Genomic DNA, 22939 nt, shown 5'->3' on the forward strand with positions numbered 1-22939 from the left:
AAAGGGCGAAGGTTAGATCACGGCGACATGGTGTAATGGAATATTTATATGCTACTATCTCCCAGATTTATGATACAGTACACGCTATTACATGTATTGGCATTAGTATTGTACTTTTTTCTGCCGCTGAACTATTAAAAGGGGCGTACCTGTCAGACACAGCCACAGTGGCCTTGGCGAGTGACTGTGATTCAAGGACTTCACTTTGTTTTAATAAAGGAGGAGACCCTCTCCGTCGTCAGGAGGGACTTACAGTTACAGACTGAAACCCCCCTTTCATGATCTACCTCTATGGCATGCAGCTCAAAACGTATTAATCTTGGAATTCTTTAATAAGAACTACCAACATGTCAAAGTTGCGATCATTACAGACTGCGAATCCGATCGTCGACGACCGAACTGTCGCTGGCGATGGCGCGACGACGGGGGAAGACGACAAGGTAGCACTGAAGAAACAGATGAGCCTCTTCGTCTGCATCACTGTCATTGTCGGAAACACCATCGGGACGGGGATATTCATCTCACCGAAGGGCGTCCTCCAGTACACCGGGTCTGTCGGTTTGTCTCTGATAGTCTGGATCCTTGGCGGAGTCCTGGCAATGCTCGGGGGGCTTTCTTACGCCGAGCTGGGTTCCACCTTCGGTAAATCGGGAGGAGACTACACGTACATAAGGGAGTCGTTTGGATCAACCTTGGCATTTCTAGTGGTGTGGATGCATTTTGTTATAGCGACACCAGGCTCGATCGTCGTGTTGAGTATCTCATTTGCACGCTACGCGATACAGCCATTTTTCCCAGGCTGTGACCCTCCTGATGAGGTGTTGTTGATGATTGCGTTGGCTTGTTTGGGTAAGTCAACAGGTACCACTTTTCAGATTAAAAACCGATGATAAAATAAAGGTGAGAAGTGTACGTTTCGCAGTAAATCAATGTCAGTCAGCAAAAATATTGCATATTGTTCACAATAGCGGCTAGTTTTTATTACATAGTTTCTACTTTTATTACACCAAAGTTCAATCTCCCAAGGACAGCCTCTGGTGTCCTCAGAAAAACAAAAGATCCGTAACTTGCAATGGTTGCATGACAGATATGCACCTTACGTTTAGAAGAGTAGTCACGCATATTTCGAAGTGCTGAGCGAAACTGTCCCCGGTTCATGGGATGGAATTCATAGGAGTTGAGCAGCCATGTTAAGGTATGTTTTCCCACTTTTGCTATGAACACGATTGAAACTAATTTGGGATAATTGGATGGTGCAGTAATTATAATGTCGATTTAATCTGCAAATTTAAGCTCATCTGCTTTTCTTTTTAAGTTACACACTTGTTTTTTATGAGTAATTTGTAATATTGCAACATTCAGCTATAGGGCACCTAACACTTTTGAGAAATTTGAAAACTATGAAGATCCAATTATTCCAAATTAGTTCCGATCGTGTTTATGCAATTTATCAAATTCAGAACTGATTACAAAATCTTTCCTTCGGGAAAAGACCGGTAGGTGATGACACACATCTACAAAGATATAAATGAAGATTAATTTTATTTACTTTAATTTTATTTACTTTGTTTTTAAAGTTTTCACATACTTTATAAATTCATGGAAAGTACGCGCCGCTACGTCTGTACAGAACATATTCACCGTCGCCAAGGTTACGGGCCTGTTGATCATTATCGTGGCTGGAATAGTTCAACTGTCAAAAGGTGAGTCAATATGCAACTATTTTATAAAGATAGTCATTCTTTCTGATCATAAAACATATATTTTAATATTTTGCTTGTTCATTAACACAAAATATATAACTACGGCCATCACCTCTTATTGTAGAATATCCTTCTTAGGTTGAAAAGAGAAATGTGTTTGTAGTGGACCTACTTTAGTTACAACCTCTGACCCTTAACCTAGACAAAAGAGGTCTGGGAAAGGGTTTCAAGTCACGCGTGATTTCAATGTGAGATGTTGTGCAATCCAAAATGGCTGCTGCCATTTTCCGCGCTGAAACTATTGAAGCAAGAAAGCAAAATACATGTCATTGTAGCACCTTCATAATTAAGATGCTGGTATTAATTATAGGAATCTATATTATTGCTGAAACTTTCTTCCTACCTACCTTTATTTCTTAAGATATTGTTACAGGAAACAACTTTTGTTCGGTCTTATAACATATTAATTTTCTGTTAACCCTGACATTTAAAACATATATGAACAAAAAGGCTGTAACACAATGTTGTGCGTGTTTTCATATTTGAGGTGTTAAATTTTCTTCACCGAACTTAAAATCTATATTATACCGTTAAACAATTTCCTATGTGCCACTGAAATTGCAAACTTGTATACAATTTTTTACGGCAGGACGGACCCAATATTTAGAGAAAGCATTCGACGATGAGGTGAATTCTTTCATGGATGTTTCCCTGGCGTTTTATCAGGCGTTGTTTGCGTACAGTGGCTGGTAAGTCGAGTAGCGAACGTTCCCGTTTATGTCTGCACCGGGTCAGCTTATCGCGTACACATGCGATGAGAGGACGATTTTGTTCGCGTATACAAAAGCCTAAAAACGTTATTAATCCCGACCACTCCGTCCGGTCATAGGGGTAGCCTATGTGTCCGTCTCCTGGGGTGGGTAGGTGTTTTGTTGTATTGCTAATAAAAGTTTATTCTACCAACCTTTGGTGTTTTGGTCTTGCACTGCCCTTGACAATCTTGCGTAAACGTTTTATCAGCATGCTGCTCTATTATCTGACCAGTTTGATTGCCTAATTCGCCAAAGCAAGCAAGGTAGTAATTATTTGATGAGCTTGAGTGCCTAATTTGCCAAAGTAAGCAAGGGTAAATTACTAATCTGTGGACCCTGTCACCAGATTATCACCGGATTAACTTTGACAAAGTCAACAACGAGCGCACCTCTTCAGTTATACCTTGCTGGTGCGCTCTTTGTTGACTTTGTCAAAGTTAATCTGGTGATAATCTGGTGACAGCGTCCACAGATCAGTAATTTACCCTTGCTTACTTTGGCAAATTAGGCACAAATAATAGACTAAATTACTACCTTGCTTGCTTTGGCGAATTAGGCAATCAAACTGGTCAGATAATAGAGCAGCATGCTGATAAAACGTTTACGCAAGATTGTCAAGGGCAGTGCAAGACTAAAACACCAAAGTTTGGTAGAATAAACCTTTATTAGCAATACAACAAAACACCTACCCATCCCTGGGGACGGACATATAGGCTACCCCCTATGGTCCGGTCTTTTAGATTATTATAAACAATCAGAACCAGGGAGCGTCATAATCGTCGTCATAATCGCCATTATCATGTCATCGTTGTCCTTTAATTATTACCAAACTTACGAATCGAACTATTCGCATATTAAGGTAATATGCACCTCGAAAGTGAAAGACTTAAACTTTTGCTCAAACTTTCCTCAATGAAACGTTCGACCATTCTCTTATAAAAGCAAGAATAAAAATCAGGGGTCACCGTGCAAACTTTGGTACTATAAAGAGACAAATTACTTGCGATTTCTCGATATTTAAATTCAAAATGGCCGCCATCCCTGTGTTAACTCTATGGGGAAAAATAAAATTTTCGATTTTCGAAAAACTAAGACGGTGAAAACTTTTCTTTCGTCAAGAGCTTCAAAATGAGTCCCCACAAGTGGTAGGTCAGGAGAGAATTGATAAAACTTGAAGGCCCGAATTTCTGTCCCCGAGGTGCGTTCTACCTTAAAGGGCGGCAGTCATCTGCACTGTGCGTGTACAACTTTCTTGGTTACAAACAATTCATTTCATGCATGATATGCATCAAGTAAACATTACATTTACATGTAAATTTTACGACACTCATTGTTAACAAACATGTTTTAACTTTCATCACTCGCCAACGCAGCCTAAATACAGTGTTTACACCCGTCATAGGGGTCTCTGGCAACCTTTGAGCAGAGCTCAGACGAATGCCTCTCTTTAAGTGGTTTTTTTACTGTAATCAGCGGTCTCCGAGTAGAATAAAACATATAAAGAACTGTTCTTCTGGTTGTGTTTAGTAGCTATGGAAAAGTGAAATGTTTATGAAAAGCCCGGAAGAAAAAAAATCTACATCTAAGAAGGGATCTTGAAATCCTAAGTTTTCTCTTCTTTTCATCAATTCACGCGGGTTGTCTTCGCTCTTCTCAGGGCGGGTTTGAATATGATGACCGAGGAGCTAAAGAATCCGGTTCGAGATTTCCCGATCGCCGTCGTAGTGTCAGAGACTATCATCATTGCTCTGTACTTGTTGACAAACATTGCGTATTTGACCGTGATGTCCGCCGAGGAACTTCTAGCGTCCAATGCCGTGGTGGTAGGTATGGTATTGCACTCAATCATCACGCATTTCAAAGACTGAAAGTGATTTTTGCGTTTCCTTTAATCTACAATGTGCTCAACTAAATTATCAGTAAAGATTTCCTTTTGAATTATCGAATGAAACAAAAGGTTAGTTTACCTAACATAATACAAATAGATTTAAATATTGCAAATAAATTTATTTTAAGGATTTTTAAAACTTTATGATCTAGTGCATGTTCAGAACTTGCTTACATATTTGTCACTGCCGCCACATTTGTCTAAATCCTATTCATTTTTCTTGAATTGCAGACATTTGCAGATTATCTCTTTGGTTCTTTTTCCTGGATAGTTCCTGCCTTTGTTGCGCTGTCAATATTTGGAGCAATAAATGGAACAGCGCTGGCTCTCACGCGGTATAGTTCGTTTCCTTTTCCTCAGACTAAAACATTTAAAAAAATATGTTTAAATTTAAAGAAGTGCCATTTTGATAATGATTAAACGCAATAATTCTACTGCAGACAAGAACTGAAACAAAGTAAGACAAACAAGCAAACCAAGTATGTTGAAATTTTAAGAAGTATTTGTATTTGACATTGACATTGCAATCCTATCAAAGGCTAACAAATACTCTGTACATAAGATTGAGGTTTGCACGGTCGGCGGACTCCTTGTAGATGGCAGTGGAGGAGAGATATCACCCCCTTTGTTGTCTATGGATTTACTGAGGAGCCACATCCATCATAGTACAAACAAGTGTGTGAATAATTATAAACATTTTAAAACTATGTTAAAGCATAATGGTTAAAGCTCCACCAGGGTTTACCTTTTAAGTATTTTCCGATTTTTGTTCTACTCGCAAAATTTATTGTGTTAAACCCATCAATACTGCTTGTTTTGAGCGCATTGTTCGATCTGTTAACAACTGGATTTTAACAATATTGTACCATGGAAGCGAGTCTCGCCTTTACTGCCTGTGATTGGACCCAAATGAATTGAGTCGGCAATCCCAAAACGTTGAATGGAAACATAAAGTGAAGTTGGAGACAAGAATAAGAAAGTGTATTAATTTTAGATAACAAAAATGATGAACTATTGTAGAAAATGCAGATATTGTCCCTTTAAATGACATCCAAGAATACGATTCACCAATAGTATAGTACACTGTGTAATTAATCGTATGGTTTCATCAATAGATAAAGTACCGAACACTGTTTCACAGGTCAAAACACTGTCACACAGTGTTTTGAAAGAATTTTTGTTGTCTCCAAATTTTTGTAGGATTCACTTTACTTGTGCCCGTGATGGACACCTGCCAGCTACAATGGCAATGGTTCATATTAAGTTCAGAACACCAATGCCTTCTTTACTAATGGCTGCTGTACTTGCATTGGTAAGCAGAACATAATGTATTTTAATGATTAAACAAATACGTCGACTCGGTTGCAGAAGGCTGAAGGGTCTTTCTCTGCCTCACACACTGTCCTCTCTCTTTGTATCTTTCTGTCTCTGTCTTTCATAGTCTGTCTCTCTGTCTGCCTGTCCATCTGTCTCTGTCTGTCTCTGTCTCCTCTCTCTGTTTTTGTCCGTCTGTCTGTCTGTCTGTCTGTCTGTCTGTCTGTCTGTCTCTCTCTCTCTCTCTCTCTCTCTCTCTCTCTCTCTCTCTCTCTCTCTCTCTCTCTCTCTCTCTCTCTCTCTCTCTCTCTCTCTCCACACTTGATCCTGTATTCAACATTTTTATTGGGTGTAGATCGAAACAAAACACTATTGTTGTTCACCATCCGGGCCGTGCTGTGCTATCATATCCACTTATCGTATCACTATATCATGCTTGTCCGAGCACATACCATTCATGTCATCGCATATCATAAATAATCTCTTTTAAGAAAACAGCTACAATCCTTTGGTAGTGATTCTAATACTAAACATATATATAACCTTGACACCCAGATTGCCTTCGTCATATCGATTCTCACCGGGAGCGGGATCGAAAATCTTCTAAATTACGTCACCTTCGCAAATTGGTTGTTCATAGCCCTGGTAAACGTAGGCCTCGTCTACCTGCGGTGCAAACGACCTGACCTCAAACGACCCTTTAAGGTATGTACATCTGATAACCAGCAACTGCCAGGGAGGGGAGTGGTATTTAACCCTAGGAGTGATATACCTACATTAAATCGTATTAGATTTGATTTACGGCAATAACTGATTTATTTATACAAGCTTATACAATATCTGAGAGATATCTTCATAATAATCACCTCAGTCCACGAACGTTCACAAACATATTTTAAGGGAGTACGTGCCTCGAAATTGAAAGGCTTAAACTTTTACTCAAACTTTCCATCATGAAACTTTAAACCATTCTCTTTCGATATCAAGAATAAAATCACGGGTTATCGTGCAAAATTTGGTGCTGGAGAAACAAATTTATAAATACTTACCGATACTTGAAATTCAAAATGGCCGCCATCCTTCTGTTCATTCTATCGGGAAAATGAAATTTTCGAGTTTCAGATGAATCCTACAAGTGGCGGACCAGACTATAAAAACAAACAAAACAAGTAAAAGAGTCTTAATATCTGTCGCCAAGGGGCATTCTACCTTTCCCTGCAATGGTATTTTAAAATGTTTACCGACCATGATACTTTTCTTAAAGGTTCCACTATTCGTGCCCATCGTGTTTTCTCTGTCAATCTTCTACCTGTCCATCACCGGCATCATAGCGGCACCCGTTGAAACCGGTATCGGCCTGGCAATCATACTCACTGGCGTTCCCGTGTACCTTTTTGGACAGTGGAAAAATAAACCATCGTTTTTCTACAAATTAAGTGGTAAGTTGGATCGTAAATTAACTTTGCTCAGACACTGCCTGAGGTGTTACAATCAAGTATGTAATGACGTACGTCAGCATTTGGCCCGGCATTACATCGCTTAATAATTGAATACAGAGTGCCACGCAGGCATCAATATACGCGCATGAACATCTTCATATTTATAGAAAATGACCCACAATGATGACTAGACAGTTGGTTGGTCACATATCAATAGCGCTGATCGCAAATGGCGTCATTTTTTCTCAAATCAATATGCATTTAATAAATATTTTTCCGCATTTTCCGCATAAACGACGAAAATAAAACCTACTAGTGTTACAATGGCTACTAAAAGACAAACTAATTCGTATGAATTTATGGCTATGACTACAAGCTGCAACAACAAAATTTGTCCGAATATTGTCTGTTGTCGCGCGCGTGCAGCTATACTTGGTAACAAACCTGAAACGCGATCAACGCTATTGGTCATCTGCGCTGACGTCACCGCTGCCCCGCTGTCCTACCCCGCTTACTTTTGCATTTCCAAATTAAAATGTTACAACGTCGAAAACAGAAAATTGTCAAAATTACATAGAGTTGTAAGGTTATGTATGGAGACCGTAATGGCGATATTTATAGCAAGAGTGGTAAAGTAATGTTACAGTTTCATTCCAACAAATGTTTCTCCATTCTTGCAAGCGTCGTCTTCTAGGCAGTATCAGGGCCCGCCACTGTGGCACTTTTCAAGCACATTTATTGTGACATCACTGAAAGTTGATAGAAAGGTTCGTTTCGAATTATAGTGTTTGTTGTTGAAGTAAGGTTCTTCAGCTGCTTTTCTGTCAAAGCGACAAAAATATGACTTGAAATAAATACATTGAATGATTGACCTACACGTTTGTCGAATCATGGTTACGCTTCATTTTTCTGCAAGTATGTTTTGGGCGCAAAAATCTTTGGATTGTTCATATCATAGATTTTCGCCGCTGATCTCTTCACAGATGGAGTCGGGAATTTTATCCAGAGATTCTTGCTCGTTGTAATTCAGGAGAAGGAGACGTACTAGATCATGATGAAGATTTTTATCAGAAACATTCGACGATCGATCCGAAGTAGACCGCGCAGACAGACAGACAGTACATGTACGTGTTTGGTGGTCCGCCCATAATAACGTGGTCCGCCCATAATAACTGTTTCCCCTTGTGCACTACTACCATTTGAGTATCAAGTCTTTCTGAAATGTTAACCAACCAACACGATTGGAACTAATTTGGGATAATTGGATGGTAAATTAATGTCAATTTCATCTGCAAATGTAACTTCATCTGCTTTTCTTTTTAAGTTACACACTTGTTTTTATGAGTAATTTGTAATATTGCAACATTCAGCTATAGGGCACCTAACATTTTTGAGAAATTTGGAAAATATGAAAATTCAATTATCCCAAATTAGTTCCAATCGTGTTAAACGTACTTTCTTGTTCCGCAGAGTGAAAAATGTTTGGCCCTTTCGTTTCCTTTTAAAGAGTTGCCAAACTTCGTCACAACATAAAACACAGCTATACCAAATTATGAAAAAGAGTGCACCTTAAATAAATCAAAAATATGACATTAAATTATTCTCTCATATTTTAGCGGTCTTTCTTGTGGATTATTATTTTCATTACGCACTTTTACTTTTCATTTCAATTTTTTTGTCAGTAAAGACATTCACCACGTTAATGTTTATGTTTATAGTATTTCAATACAAACAACAAAAATAAGCATAATTAGCCGTTACCTTCATGTTGTGAGCATAATCAACACAACATCAATGGCGTTGCATTTTGAACGAACCGTGTCTATATGACCAACAGTATGATGTGTGTGCGTGTGTGTTTGGGGGGGGGGGGCATATAAACCCGATATTATATCTTGGTTTCGTGACCAGAATTCCGTATCTATCATTCTTTCTTTCTTTCTTTATGTAAAGTAACAGTAATGCTAACTTTTGATAAATTTTTCACCGTTTTTGTTTGAATGTCAACCATATCTCCTTGTTCTACTTCCCAAAGCAATGTAGATACACAAAGTGCTCAGCTTGTCATTCAGCCTGTACATGTGTAGACTGCATTGCTATTGTTGACAAGTGAATTCTGATCCGGACTAAAATTCAAAAGTAAACAATAACAATGCCCTTTACACATATAGACGCTAAGTTGACAAGCTAAATATTGAGTGTTCCAACATTCTTTGGGGAGTAGAATAAAAATTGACAGTATGCAATTGACATACAAAATAAAAATAATGAAAATGTCATCAAAAATTAGCATTACTGGCCCTTTAATTTGGCTCTACTTCTTTGCCGTCTGTCAATTTATGCAAGAGTGGATTTTTGAATATGTTAATCCATACATTTCATGGAATTCGATTGGCTATGTAATATCATTTCAAGCATTTTTACGAGTGTTAATGTTTTTCAAATGTTTGCTCTGATTACAAGGCGCCGCTATTTCTTCAATTATCTTGTGTTCCCCTGTTTGGAAGTTTTGGACTGCAACGATTGCGATCGATTATTTTTTACATTTATAGGTGTTGCATTGCTACCAAAGATTTTGCTAATCATACGGTGATTTCTGTCCATCACAGAAATTGCTTCAGCTAATTGGGCATACATCAAAATTGGATAAATATCTATTTATCGTGATGGATATCCCAGATTGTGAGCTTTATGATACAAGACAGCTTTCATATTTCCTCTCGCTTGTGTGCGGTCAACGCACAAAGATTGCGGCGTTTTATATAATGGCATTTGCCCGTTGTGGATATGTGAGCATCAGTCAGTTTAATTTCAGTTAAATAAAAAAACTGTGACTTTTGAAGTAAATCAATAGTTTTCTACAGTGACAACGGACAATTGCAAAGCTAGCATTGACTTCTCTATTCGAGTGTGTGTTCAAAGATATCGTACTTCTACACAAGCTTTTCAAATGGGCAAATTGTTGGCAGGATCACTGTATGAATGCACAATTTCGTCTAGCCGGCCAAACGCTCTCCCCTGTGTATAACATTAGTTGTAAGCAGTTTACGCGACCCGTGAAGTCTCTAAGGTAACATAAGAATGCTATCCGCCCAGTCCAGAATATACTTTGCACGCCCAACATTTCAAGCGAAATCTTATCATTACCTATGAAAATATGAACCAATAAATTTGTTACTCTGAACGCCTTAAAACGTTTAACTCGCATAGAAAGTAAATGTTACTTTGAGTTACACGGCCATTTATATACTGGTAGGTCAGGTCAAGTACCGGTATGCTAATAGCGCTCCACTCTTATAGTTTTATAGTTGGCTGTCGAGTTAAGCAATACTCCTCGGGGACAGATGTTTAAACTCCAAAATTATACTTTTCTGACCTATCACTTGTGTGGGTTTGGGGTAAATAATTTTTTTTCATCTTCTTATTTTTGTGAAAAAAAGACAATTTATGTTTTCCAATGGAGTTAGCTGATCTTGAATTTCAGATATCGGTAAATTTAGGGTAATTTGTTTCCCTGGTACAAAACTTTGCAGGATGACCTCTGATTATTATTCTTGTTGTAAAATAATGGTTTAACGTTTCCTTTGGGAAAGCTTGAGTCGAGGCGTATATAGATAGATACATACGTAGGTACACATACATACATACATACATACATACATACATACATACATACATACATACATACATACATACATACATACATACATACATACATACATACATACATACATACATACATACATACATACATGCATACATGCATACATACATACATACATACATACATACATACATACATACATACATACATACATACATACATACATACATACATACATACCATACATACAGAAGTATTGTTCATACAATGCGAAGCCCTCTATTGATATGCATATCACATATTAAATTAGTTACATATAACCTCCTGACAATGTTAGTTTAAAGACACAACCGTGGTCTAATAGGGGAATCATTGAAAGTAAGTTCACATGACCGAGCAACAGTAATAACCGTTGAGTCCAAGAGTCTAATAGATATTGATCTGATTGGTATATGCAGAGAATCATACACATAAGCAAGTATTGATAAGGTTAGGTTACATCAATTTCAAGATCACAATTATGGAGGTAGTGTGTTATTTCAATGGTGCATTTAGCTTTTGTTTCTAAAGGTTATCCACAACTGACACTGTATCTTCAAGGAGATTAGTGCATTGCACCGGTCCCGTGAATTTCCCATATCACGTTTTTCTTCGCCAAACGTGAATTTATATGCAGACGTCTAAACATTATATCGAGATTAAAATTTGCGATGCCAAAAGAGTGTCTATACATTGGTTCTTCATACATAGTTATAGATATGCAATATTCTAACTGAGTTGACTTTGGGTTGAGGCACGGCCCTCTCAACACCGCCGTGGGGGAGACATTAGAACGAAATGTACGTGTACAAATTTGAGGACCAAAAGACCGTTTTTAAACCCATATCACATTTTCTGTCTACTTTTAACATATGTCCCGCCTCGGTCCCAGTGATATACTGTATGTTTCATAGAACTTCGACGGATTTATCTGTGCGATCAAACTGCTAGACTAAGTGTGTTATCACAAGACGTCTTGTTTGATCAAGTAAACATAATATACAGAATTCCCATGTTACTTCTGGTCTTATAACTGTACAAGCATCACCCTGCAGTATAGAGTGACCTTATCAAACTTGGGTCACATCTTGAATCGAACGCTTGCGCTAGAAAGTACTGGCGTGGTCGACGTTCATAATGGGCTCCTTTCGGAAAACCTCTATCCCTTTCGGGAGGTCACGAGAAGAAGAAAGTCGTAAAAGTGAGAGCAACGATGTCGTTACTGAAGATGTGATCAAGGAAGAAGATAAAGTGGCGTTGAAGAAACAAATGAGTTTATTCGTTTGTATCACAATCATCGTCGGTAATACCATCGGAACAGGTATATTCATTTCGCCAAAGGGCGTTCTCCTGTACTCCGGCTCTGTTGGGTTGTCTCTCGTAGTCTGGACGCTTGCCGGATTGTTATCACTTCTCGGGGCCCTATCCTTCGCAGAACTGGGTACAACCTTCGGAAAGTCAGGCGGAGACTACACTTACACAAGAGAAGCGTTTGGACCACTGCTGGCATTTTTGGTCGTTTGGAAGTACTTTGTCCTCTACGAGCCAGGATCGAAGGTAGTGTTAAGCCTTTCGTTCGCGCGTTACGTGGTACAGCCGTTTTTTCTGGGATGCGACCCACCTGATGCGGCGATAGCGATGATTGCGATTGCTTCTTTAGGTAAGTCGTATGCTGAGCTGTAAAGGGTAATCAATAGAGTTGTAAGTGTACTTGCCTTCACAAATTGCTAAAGAAATACAACATCATTTCAATAACACGATATGTCGGTCTACTGATTAATTCTCCCAATGCCGTGCCTTGACCAGCATGGAACGGCATCGTGTCCCGCATTCACGTTTTATTTAAAAGGAATCTGAAAAGACAAGTATTTCAATTGGGCTGACTACAGAGAAAAGGTACACATCACCCACAAGTTCATGTTTTAAAAACAGAGAATTCTGCATGGTAGCTCCTAACCGCAAAACAAAGGCTGAGATGGTATCTTGCGATATTTATGATCTATGTCTTTAAGCATATTCGGTCACGCCACGGCCATTTGTTGTTTACTTGAAATGAAGTGTGTGTCACAACTTATCTAAATCATTATCAATCAATGGATTAGATATCAAACCAAATGGATATGCGCAAATGGGGGTGCAATCCAATCTAAGATTAAATCAATACAAAAGATGTAAGTTTGATCGTTGGGACATATCCTCATAAGGTCTCCAAAGCATGCATCATTGTATTTAAATATTGCTTAGTATCAGGTATTAACTGTGCAAATCTTTTCTTCGTCTTAAAAAGGGGACCGTCGTATACGTGTTCATTTCACATACAAAATTATCAGTATGCAATTGAATGAGAACTGAGTGTAATACCAGTACGCACAGTTAATTTTATGGCAAAAGAAAGTGTAACTCCTTGAACCTTGACATTTGGTAATTTTTATTTATTTATTTATTTCGAGAACCAGCTCATACACCAAAAAACATACAGAAAAAAGGGGGACTGATAAACTATAAAAAAACTATAAAAACACTAAATCATGAAGGAAATTAAAACTGACATTTGGTAATGATGAATAACATTGTAAAATGTGCAAGGGGATGATAGCAAAACTGTCACACATTACCTTCAAATAGTCAACAAATCTTGAGAAGTCACTCGGCAAAGCATTTACATAATAATGTGTTGTATGTATGTGAATTATTGGCTAACCGTGTGAAATTGTGGTGTTCAAAGGAAGATGACATTCAACATTATTCACACTTTTTCGAGTCGCTGTTTCTCTACGAATTTAAAACTGTTGAAACAGTTTGCCTTCCGTGTAATGGCATTAAAGATATGAATTAAAGATATCACAGCTGTTACGGTGTTTTTGGGTAAGATCACACTTTTGCTAAAGAAACACCCGAATTTTAATATTGTCTGAGAAACTGTGAGACAAAAGGGCCCCTATTTATCACATTTGAGGGATGTGGGATAGCAAATCGAAGTTACCATCTTTATTTTAGGCAAGTTGTGTTGTCATTAATTCAATGTAGTCACTTTCTACCAACATCCATGTCTACGATATCGGGAATCTAATTCTCATCATGAATGAATTAATTTGTCGGAAAAACCCCAGAAACCAGAGACATCCTGATGCCAATGTGTAGGTTCATCATCATCTATTATACACAGGTTGATGAGTAACACGTTTTTGTTATTGGGTATTCCTACATTTTCGACAGCCTGGGTATGAAGTAAAAATGTTGTACTTTCCAAACAATTGACAAAGATAATCCAATGCGGTTTAATTAGTCATACTTGACCCGTATAACTTTTCCTGACAATTGAGCGATATGACAATGACATGGTGGAGAATCCGCTATAGTTTGTTACATTCCTGTACATTTAATCATTGTATTCTGAATTTCTAATGTCATGGACGTCTGCTGTGTATTTTCTTCCGATACAGTTGTCGCTTACTTTGTGAATTCATGGAAAGTGGATGCAGCAACGTCCGTGCAGAACATATTCACGGTTGCTAAAGTTACCGGCCTGTCGATAATTGTCATCGCTGGAATGGTCCAATTGGCAAATGGTAAGCTATCATATGTATCTTCAAAGGTTTATGGTGGGAACGATCTGAGCGATTGCATTCTTGTATGATAAATCAAATTTTGTGTTCCATAAATATAATATTAATACATCATTTGCAACTGCACTGTAATCGAATCTATAATTTCTTTTACTGTCCAAGGTATATCGAAGTAGTAAACAGTCAGTGTGTTAACATGCGGACAATAGGAATTCGCATTTTCTTGTTTAGATACGGAGGGCGACATGTTTTAAATACACCTAGTCGAGTTGGTGGAAGGAAAATACTAGACGCTCTTCTTTCACCGGCGATTAAAAGACATTAACAATATGCGCAGCCTCAAACTCATTCTGTCTAAGATGCCTCCGATATGTAGAGTAGTCTATGTCTTAAAAACTTATTTGGTTTCTTGGAATACACAACTTCACACAGTACAACACCAAGCACTTTATCACGCCTAAACAAATATTTATGATGTAGTGCGTCATCATGTGCAGTGATAACATTAAAAAAATCACAGACATTGTAAACTGATATGAGCTTCGTAAGCCAAGTTGTCGAGACGTGTTCAGAGTTGTTCAATTATTGTCGATTCTTTCAATTTTAGGAAAGACGGAATATCTGAAAGACGCCTTCTCTACAAAACCAGAATCCTTTATGAACGTATCACTAGCTTTCTACCAGGCGATTTTTGCATGTGGTGGATGGTAGGTAATACTATAAACCGGAATATAATTATTGTAGCCAAATTAACGTGATAATTTTAGTTACAACATTCTATTCATGGCTTTTGCCTTTCGTCAAATCATTTTACTCGCATTATCTGTTGCTGGATGGCATGAAATGATTTTGCAAGAGAAAACAGCAGTAAATCCATTTATTCTTATTCTATCAACGCAAGTTACTTTGGGTATATGCACGCTGCAATTCAAGTGATTGGTGATTGATAAATCTACTTTCTGTTCGGCGTCAATGGTTTGACCCAAACACTGCTTTTTCTGCAGGGAAAATCTTAACATGTTGACCGAGGAGTTGAGAAATCCGGCCCGAGATTTCCCGATCGCTGTGGTCGTGTCGGAAACGATCGTAATAATATTGTACGTGATGGCGAACATTTCCTACTTTACAGCGATGTCTCCTGAAGAACTGCTAGCAACTGATGCCGTTGGCGTGGTAGGTTCTAGTAACAGTTTCTTTGAAATGGCAAATCGTCTTTTGAATTTAACAAATATTGAAGGGCTACACGTTTAGTCATTTTGTATTCCTACGTTTAAGAATATATTCACCCTACACTTCTCGTTGACATTAATTTTTGATTTGCGACATTGTATCCTCCAGCCAAAGTAATTATTTATCCAGAAAGTAGTTTCCTCATACCATTTTGTGATTTTTCATTCGTTTCAGACGTTTGCAGACTATTTATTCGGTTCTTTTTCATGGATAATTCCTGCCTTCATTGCTATATCGGTTTTTGGTACGATTAATGGCACAGCCTTGACACGCAGTCGGTATGTGTATTTTAAATAATAGCAACTTACTCAACAATGACAATTTTAAACTTTTGCTCAACCTATGCCCAATAAAACGTGCAGCCATCCTCTTAAAAAATGCATGTATTAGGTCACCTTTTCAGATAATCAAATTGCCTCAAATGTACCGTTAAATTTTCTCAGCAGTTATCAAATTGAGTGAGAAATTACATCATTAGGAAACACATAACATTGATAAAACCAATACAATATACGTACGATCTGAAACACACTCCAAACACACACAAAAATACCTGAAGTTAGACTCTGAAAGAACTATTTCGAAAATTTCTCACAGAAAAATCTAAACGATAAATCAAAGGCTATGTTGACTGTCAATCAAAAGAGCGCATTGGTTTCCCCCCTAGTATTTTCTTCACCTGTGCACGTGATGGCTACTTGCCGGCTACCATTGGCATGGTTCACGTCAACTTTAGAACACCTCTAGCATCTTTAATGGTCGGTGCATTACTTGTCGCGGTGAGTGAGAAGCAGTTTTTTTCTGTATGATCATGTCTTCATAACTCGTACTGCAAGTTTTGATTTTTGGTATTTATAGATAAGAATATTGGTCAAACAAACATACAATAGCAAGCTTCGGGAAGAACGAAACCAACATCAAAATTATACGTCAGTCTCGCGTACGTTTGCTAAGCAACCGTTTTTACACAATTTTACTTTAAATGTATCGGATTGTAGTCTCGCATTGATAGCTTCAACCATGGGCATTTTCATGAATGCTGATACCGACTGATACTACATTTTACAGTGCACAAGTTTGTGACAAAGAGTTTTAAGTTTGAATTCAAAGTTCCTTTCAAACCAATGATTTGGACATATGCCAAGAAACGAGCTACTGTCACCCTGGGTGGCACGATGAAGTACATATTACTCCTCCAAGCCAAACAGCGCCAAAAGTCAAATTACGTCATGAGTGAAAGAGACAATAGCTGTAATTTTTAATAATTATATTGCATTGTGTTTGCTGTACAAAAATATATTTGTTGTCTCAAGAATGGTGCAAGCTTTTACGACGCAACGCATCTGTTTTTCACATGTTCGTTTCAAAGACCGGAAATTTGTTGGGAATGTTAGCTCTCTCATACCACCGCTTTCATTTAAGCCCCCTTAGAAAATCCCTTTTCGTTCCCAGTCAAATGTGTGTCAACTAATCTTCAGGCTTGTTTTGATGATTACAGTGATCTTCCAGTCGGAAGTATTCACTTTTGTACAAACAACTTTCATACACACCGTTTGAGATGAAGAAAACGCAAATGAAATACCTCAGCGAAGTAATGTTTACTGTGCTTTTTACTTTTTCATATTACGCGTAACTCAGATTACATTTGTGATATCAAGCGTCACCGGAACTGGCATCACCAATCTTCTGAATTACATAACCTTTGCACACTGGTTGTTTTTTGCCCTGGCAAATGTTGGCCTCGTTTACCTTCGATGGAAACGGCCGGACCTCGATCGACCCTTTAAGGTAAGTTCATTGCTGAAACTATCACATTGTCTTATTTAGTTACCACACTTTAAACGAATGTGTCATGTGGAGTATATAAACATTATATATACCATGCCCTGTCCGACGCATTTTAATTGGTCGAGCTGAACCACGTGACTGCGTACAAATACACAGTAATGGTTTGTTTACATGCCCATGAATATGAATAATATCGTTAACAATGTAACTTCACAGCTAAAACGAAAATTTTGGTCTGTGCAATGATCATCATCAATCACAAAATAACATGGAGCACTAGTGGGCCAAGTTAAGACACTTGTTTCTAAACAATCTCCAAATTTGCAAAATTTTACAGTACGCACCTACTCACTGACAAATTCTGGGACCTGTTGTCGTTCGCATGGGAAATTTCTGTAAATTTGGACGGTTTTGGGGGTTTGTTGATAATAGAATGCAAAAAACAGACTGCGCGCTCGCCCTTGGCCAAAACTAAAGGTAAATGGTCTGCGCGTCGATATAATTAGCAAAATATAAAATCGACATGATAATGGATAGAATTTCTTCCCGTTGGATCTTCTGATCGTTTACACTACATCGCATGATCACTTCTGGAACCTGACACCGCTGATCAAGACACAGGTTGACATTAATAGATTTCGAATTCTCACATTGCTCTCTCAGGTTCCACTCGTTGTTCCCATCTTATTCTCACTTGCTGTCTTCTACCTGTCCATCACTGCTATCATAGCGGCGCCGGTAGACACCGGTATCGGTGTGGCAATCATACTAACTGGCATTCCCGTATACCTTTTTGGACAGTGGAAAAATAAACCATCATATTTCTACAGAGTGACCGGTAAGTTTGGTCAGATTTTCATCAAGCAACAGCAATCAAGTAAACTAAGTCACAGTGTAGTTCAACGTGACTATCTCTAGCACTCTTGTTTCCACTTTTGCCTTTTTGAGAATTGTGAACTACAAAATGTAAATGGCCAAAATTACAGTCGGCTCAATATTTTGAACACTTCAAGCGGAACGAGAATTGCGAGCTCTTACAATTTCCTTTTCTGTAACCTCAGACACTCTCACTCAAATGTTAGTCTTATAGATTTCCATTGTTCCAAATGTTTTAAAATGTGTTACAGTATTTCCTATCTATGAAGGTTTTTGATTCGTCAAATTATGTATCCTTTTTTATATCACCAGTTCTCTAAAAATCATTCAAAGACGTGTAAAACGCCTTGTGTGAAATTTTATCTGCCTCTAATCTGCCTTCTGGTACACAGTCTTACTTCTATGAGATTCACTCATGCTAGTCAGCTTGAAAGCTTTAATCCGTCCGACAGATGAAAGTTTGCTCAATTTGGTGAATGATCAATTTGGTGAATGATGTTTTTAATAGTGTTCTTTTGCTTGGTGTTTCAAAGGCGTTTGACCTTATTGACCATTATGTAGTTTGTTTGCAAAGTTATCAGTGCATATGGGTTATGTGATGCAGTAATCAAAGACCTTGCCCTCTTATCTCATCGTCAATCAATCGTAGACACTGTGGGCAGTGTTATCAGTCAACTGCCATGTGACTGCAGGAGTCACAAAAGCAAGGTTCGATTTTATGACCTTTATTATTCACGCTCTTTATAAATGACCTGTCGTTTTTCGTCAACTCCCCTTCCTATATATACTGATCACCAAACACTACATGCAAGGAGTAAAATGTATTGTTGAGATTATAGGCTTACTGCTATAAATAGTTACAGTCAACCGATATTACGTAGATCCCGATCATATGTCCCTTTTATTTTAACTCCAGAAAGTTTATTTCCATCACTTAAGGTAATATGCACCTCGAAAGTGAAAGACTTAAACTTTTGCTCAAACTTTCCTCAGTGAAACTTTCAACTATTCTCTTACCGAAGCAAGAATAAAAATCAGGGGTCACCGTGCAAACTTTGGCACTAGAGAGACAAATAACTTGCGATTTCTCGAAATTTGAAATTCAAAATGGCCGCCATCCCTGTGTTAACTCTATGGGAAAAAATAAAATTTTTGATTTTCGAAAAACTAAGACGGTGAAAACTTTTCTTTTGCCAAGAGCTTCAAATGAGCCCCACAAAGTGGTAGGTCAGAAGAAAATTGATAAAATTTGAAGGCCCGAATATCTGTCCCCGAGGTGCGTTCTACCTTAATATCATGTCGATTAGAAAGCGTAATCGTTATTTTATAGCAGCTTTGATGTTTAAATATATGTATGGGACTTGTCCACAATATCTATCTCAGTTTAATTACTTTCAATGGCAATAAACATGATCATCATACATGGCCTGCTTATCGCCAGGACTGTTCTATACCAAGATGTGATTCAAAAGCTGGTCAACGAAGATTTCTTTTCCCAGGTACCAAAGTGAGGAATGCCTTACCTACTGAAATCATATATTAATACAAAGAGCTAATCTATATGTCTACAAGTGTGAAAGACCATGTCAGAAGGAATGTTCTCCTGTAGTTTTTCTCTTCTAGTACGCATTTTTGTGATTTGTATAGATTTTCACGTTTTCTACGTGAATCCTGATGCGCTTGGCAGCTCAATAAAAGTTTAGAAAAAGCAAGAAGAATTACTCATACTTAAATGAATTCATGTATCACCGCAAAACAGCAGTGTGCCATTGAGTACGTCCCTTTGTTTTGCGATGTAATCCAACTGTCTGGTCACCAAATGTAGGACATTATGATAAGACACACATCTCACACATTGCTCACCTCTTTGTTTTATGATATTTATGACAATAGAATCCGATGCCTGTATTCAGATATCCGTGTTTCATAAATGAAAGTTAACGTGGCCGTCAAATTAGATAATACCAGTTTCAGCGTCAACGGTGACTTGATACTGTTTAAAGGCATACATCGTCGACGCATACTTTCGTGATTTCTTCATACCAGTGCTTTTAGTCGAAAGTTGCTGTTCACTACTCCGTTAAATACGATGAGAGGAATACTTCCCTTTTTCATCCTTCTGTCCTACGATCATATTTGCGAAAGTTTGGTCTTTGTTGAGCCTCACAAACGAACGGTTCGCGCTAACGAAGATCCATACGTAGCATTTTGCAACGACTTACAACACTATTAACTTTCCAATCTCTTCACAGATGGTGTTGGAAATTTTGTCCAAAAATTCTTACTCGTTGTAAGCCAAGAAAAGGAGACTTATTAGGGGAGCCTGCTGGATCGGAGGATACTCGCTTTGGTCTGAGCTGATCAATGGACACAAAGGCACAATGATAGGTGATTAATGTCGCAATGTCGCCATACGACAAGTACTTCTCCCCTTGGAGTTCAAGGATTGATCATCAAATTATATGATATTTGTAAAGCGAAAAAAAAGTCCAGCTGTATCTTAATGTGAATAAGATATGGGGAACTCTTGAGAATGAATAGGCTTAAATCGGCAGTCCACGATTCCTTCAGCCTGGTGTCAATTTAAATCACTGCGCATGGAAACTGACTGTCTGTCAGAGCCATATAATCTTTTCCACTACCGGAACCTAATTTACTGTTGATTTTGAAAGAGAATGGTGGAAAGATTCCTTTAGAAAAGTTTAAGCAAGTTTGAGCAAGTCTTGAACTTTCGAGGCGCATACTACATGAAGTAATAGACAAATGTTTCGATTCGTTTAAGCTTTACAGTAATTAATATTTCCATCTCAAATGTTTAATGATCGACTTTTACGACGAGTTGGCTCTAAGCTTTCTGTTCTACACGTAATTCGTCGTAAACTAAAGTTCGCACTATGCATCGGTCCGAAAATCGATTTTACAATTTACGTTGTGTCCAAGGCACTGCCCTGTTCAGAATACAAAGGGGGCTATTGTACTGGCTAGAATACGTTGGCATGATTTCTTATCATTTCTGCAATGTTTTCATTGGATCTCGTGATCACTCATCTAGCCACACCAATGGCCGCTTATAAATGACTTTGATGAAAGTTGTCAGAAATATCAGCCTCATACAAAGGATAGTTTACTGGGAGGTATAGCTAATCATCGGGTAATATGGACTACTGCTACAAGGTGACGGCAATAACAAACATCATACTAACAATGTTACATGTAATGACATGTAATACCTTTGAAGGCAGAGCGATTTGGACACCGTCGAGTTTAATTATTACAATTGATCCAAGCACTTACCGGCTTTTGATTTCAGGATGATACGAGCGTTGCAAGCAACTTTGCAATTGTTGGGATATTTGGGTTTCATTTGTCGAAAGAGAAATTTTTGTAGATCGAATAAAATTATCTTGTCATGATCATCGTAGATTTCGCGTTAACATTTTAAAACTCCTTTTTATAGTACAAGGTAACTATTTAATTATTGCAACCCTACTGCAAAGGTCAAGTGTTTTGCTTCAAGTTGACGGCACGTTTTTGTGACCAAGAAAGTACCTTCCGTTTCGTTAAGTAGACGCCATATTACATGTATTATATATGTACTGTACTTTTTGACGCCGCTGTGAACTACCTAAAACAGGTGAATTAACTATTAAAGGGGGCGTAGCTGGCAGGCACATCCACCTCACGCAGTGACCTTGACTGCAATTCAAGTACTTCACTTTGTTTGAATAACGGAGGAGATCCTGTCAGGAGGACCCTTTGCCCCACTGATGCGGAACTCCCCTTTAACGATCTACCTCAGTGGCATGCGGCTCAAAAAGTAATCTTCAAGTTCGTTAATAAGAACCGCCAACATGTCAATGTGTCGATCATCGCAGACTGCTGTTGCGAATCCGATCGTCGACGACCGAACTGTCGCTGGCAATGGCGCGACGGCGAAGATGACAAGGTAGCAGCGTAGAAACAGATGATCCTCTCCGTCTGCATCACTGTCTTTGTCGGAAACACCATCGGGTCAGGAATATGCAACTCACCAAAGGGCGTTCTCCAGTACACCGGGTCTGTCACTTTATCGCTTATAGTCTGGATCATCGGCGGAGTCCTGGCAATGCTGGGGGGGGGGGGGCTTTCTTACCATGCTGAACTGGGTTCCACCTTCGGTAAATCGGGAGGAGACTATACACGTACCTTGGGGAGTACTTTGGGCTACCTTTGGCGTTTCTAGTGGTGTGGAGGCTTTTTGTCATAGTGACACCAGGCTCGATCGTCGTGTTGAGTATGTCATTTGTACCACTGGGAATCCAGGATCCTAGTTATTAATTTTGATAAAAATATGAAAATTATTATAAATTCTAATACAAATATGAAAATTATCATCATCATCATCATCAAGCAAAAATTCAAACCAAGATTCGCAAACCATTACATAAAGTACTCTTCCCTATACACACACTCTTCCCTATATAGTCACCTGGTGCAACTTCATTCATTGCTCTGATCCGTGCAAGTCATGTCTACTCGCTAAAAATGTCACGCAATCAACATCTGCAAAAACTACAGATTTTCTAGTTTCGCAAATGTTTTCAGGTAAAGTATAGAGCAGAATACGGTAATATGATAAGATGACAGCTTGCCCAAGGCCGAAATTTCGCCATTCAGTTGTTGATTTGGTGACTTTTTTAC

General features: G+C 38.4%; 2 protein-coding genes across 2 annotated transcripts; both read left to right on the forward strand.

The window, feature by feature from the left end:
* Positions 1 to 190: 190 nt before the first annotated feature.
* On the forward strand, positions 191 to 8859 carry LOC139132150 (cystine/glutamate transporter-like). Its single transcript, XM_070698539.1, has 9 exons — positions 191 to 849; positions 1578 to 1703; positions 2353 to 2452; positions 4173 to 4338; positions 4635 to 4738; positions 5604 to 5715; positions 6273 to 6422; positions 6982 to 7156; positions 8140 to 8859. Exons 1-9 carry the CDS (start codon positions 348 to 350, stop codon positions 8202 to 8204), a joined length of 1500 nt encoding a protein of 499 aa, XP_070554640.1. The 5' UTR covers positions 191 to 347; the 3' UTR covers positions 8205 to 8859.
* A 2993-nt stretch (positions 8860 to 11852) lies between these two features.
* Positions 11853 to 21678, forward strand: LOC139131116 (cystine/glutamate transporter-like). Its single transcript, XM_070697066.1, has 9 exons — positions 11853 to 12459; positions 14243 to 14368; positions 14973 to 15072; positions 15370 to 15538; positions 15770 to 15873; positions 16263 to 16374; positions 17234 to 17383; positions 18047 to 18221; positions 20512 to 21678. The coding sequence occupies exons 1-9, from the start codon at positions 11937 to 11939 to the stop codon at positions 20574 to 20576; spliced, it is 1524 nt and encodes a 507-aa protein (XP_070553167.1). The 5' UTR covers positions 11853 to 11936; the 3' UTR covers positions 20577 to 21678.
* Positions 21679 to 22939: the final 1261 nt, after the last annotated feature.

This window comes from Ptychodera flava, chromosome 4, assembly GCF_041260155.1.
Source record: "Ptychodera flava strain L36383 chromosome 4, AS_Pfla_20210202, whole genome shotgun sequence".
Classification (NCBI taxonomy): domain Eukaryota; kingdom Metazoa; phylum Hemichordata; class Enteropneusta; family Ptychoderidae; genus Ptychodera; species Ptychodera flava.

Coding starts and splice junctions, on each gene's coding strand:
- LOC139131116 (XM_070697066.1), top strand. CDS start 11,937: ATGGGCTCCTTTCGGAAAACCTCTATCCCTTTCGGGAGGTCACGAGAA. Junction 15,874..16,262: donor ACAGCCTTGACACGCAGTCG/GTATGTGTATTT, acceptor TTTCCCCCCTAG/TATTTTCTTCACCTGTGCAC. Junction 18,222..20,511: donor ATATTTCTACAGAGTGACCG/GTAAGTTTGGTC, acceptor ATCTCTTCACAG/ATGGTGTTGGAAATTTTGTC.
- LOC139132150 (XM_070698539.1), top strand. CDS start 348: ATGTCAAAGTTGCGATCATTACAGACTGCGAATCCGATCGTCGACGAC. Junction 850..1,577: donor GATTGCGTTGGCTTGTTTGG/GTAAGTCAACAG, acceptor TTGTTTTTAAAG/TTTTCACATACTTTATAAAT. Junction 7,157..8,139: donor GTTTTTCTACAAATTAAGTG/GTAAGTTGGATC, acceptor ATCTCTTCACAG/ATGGAGTCGGGAATTTTATC.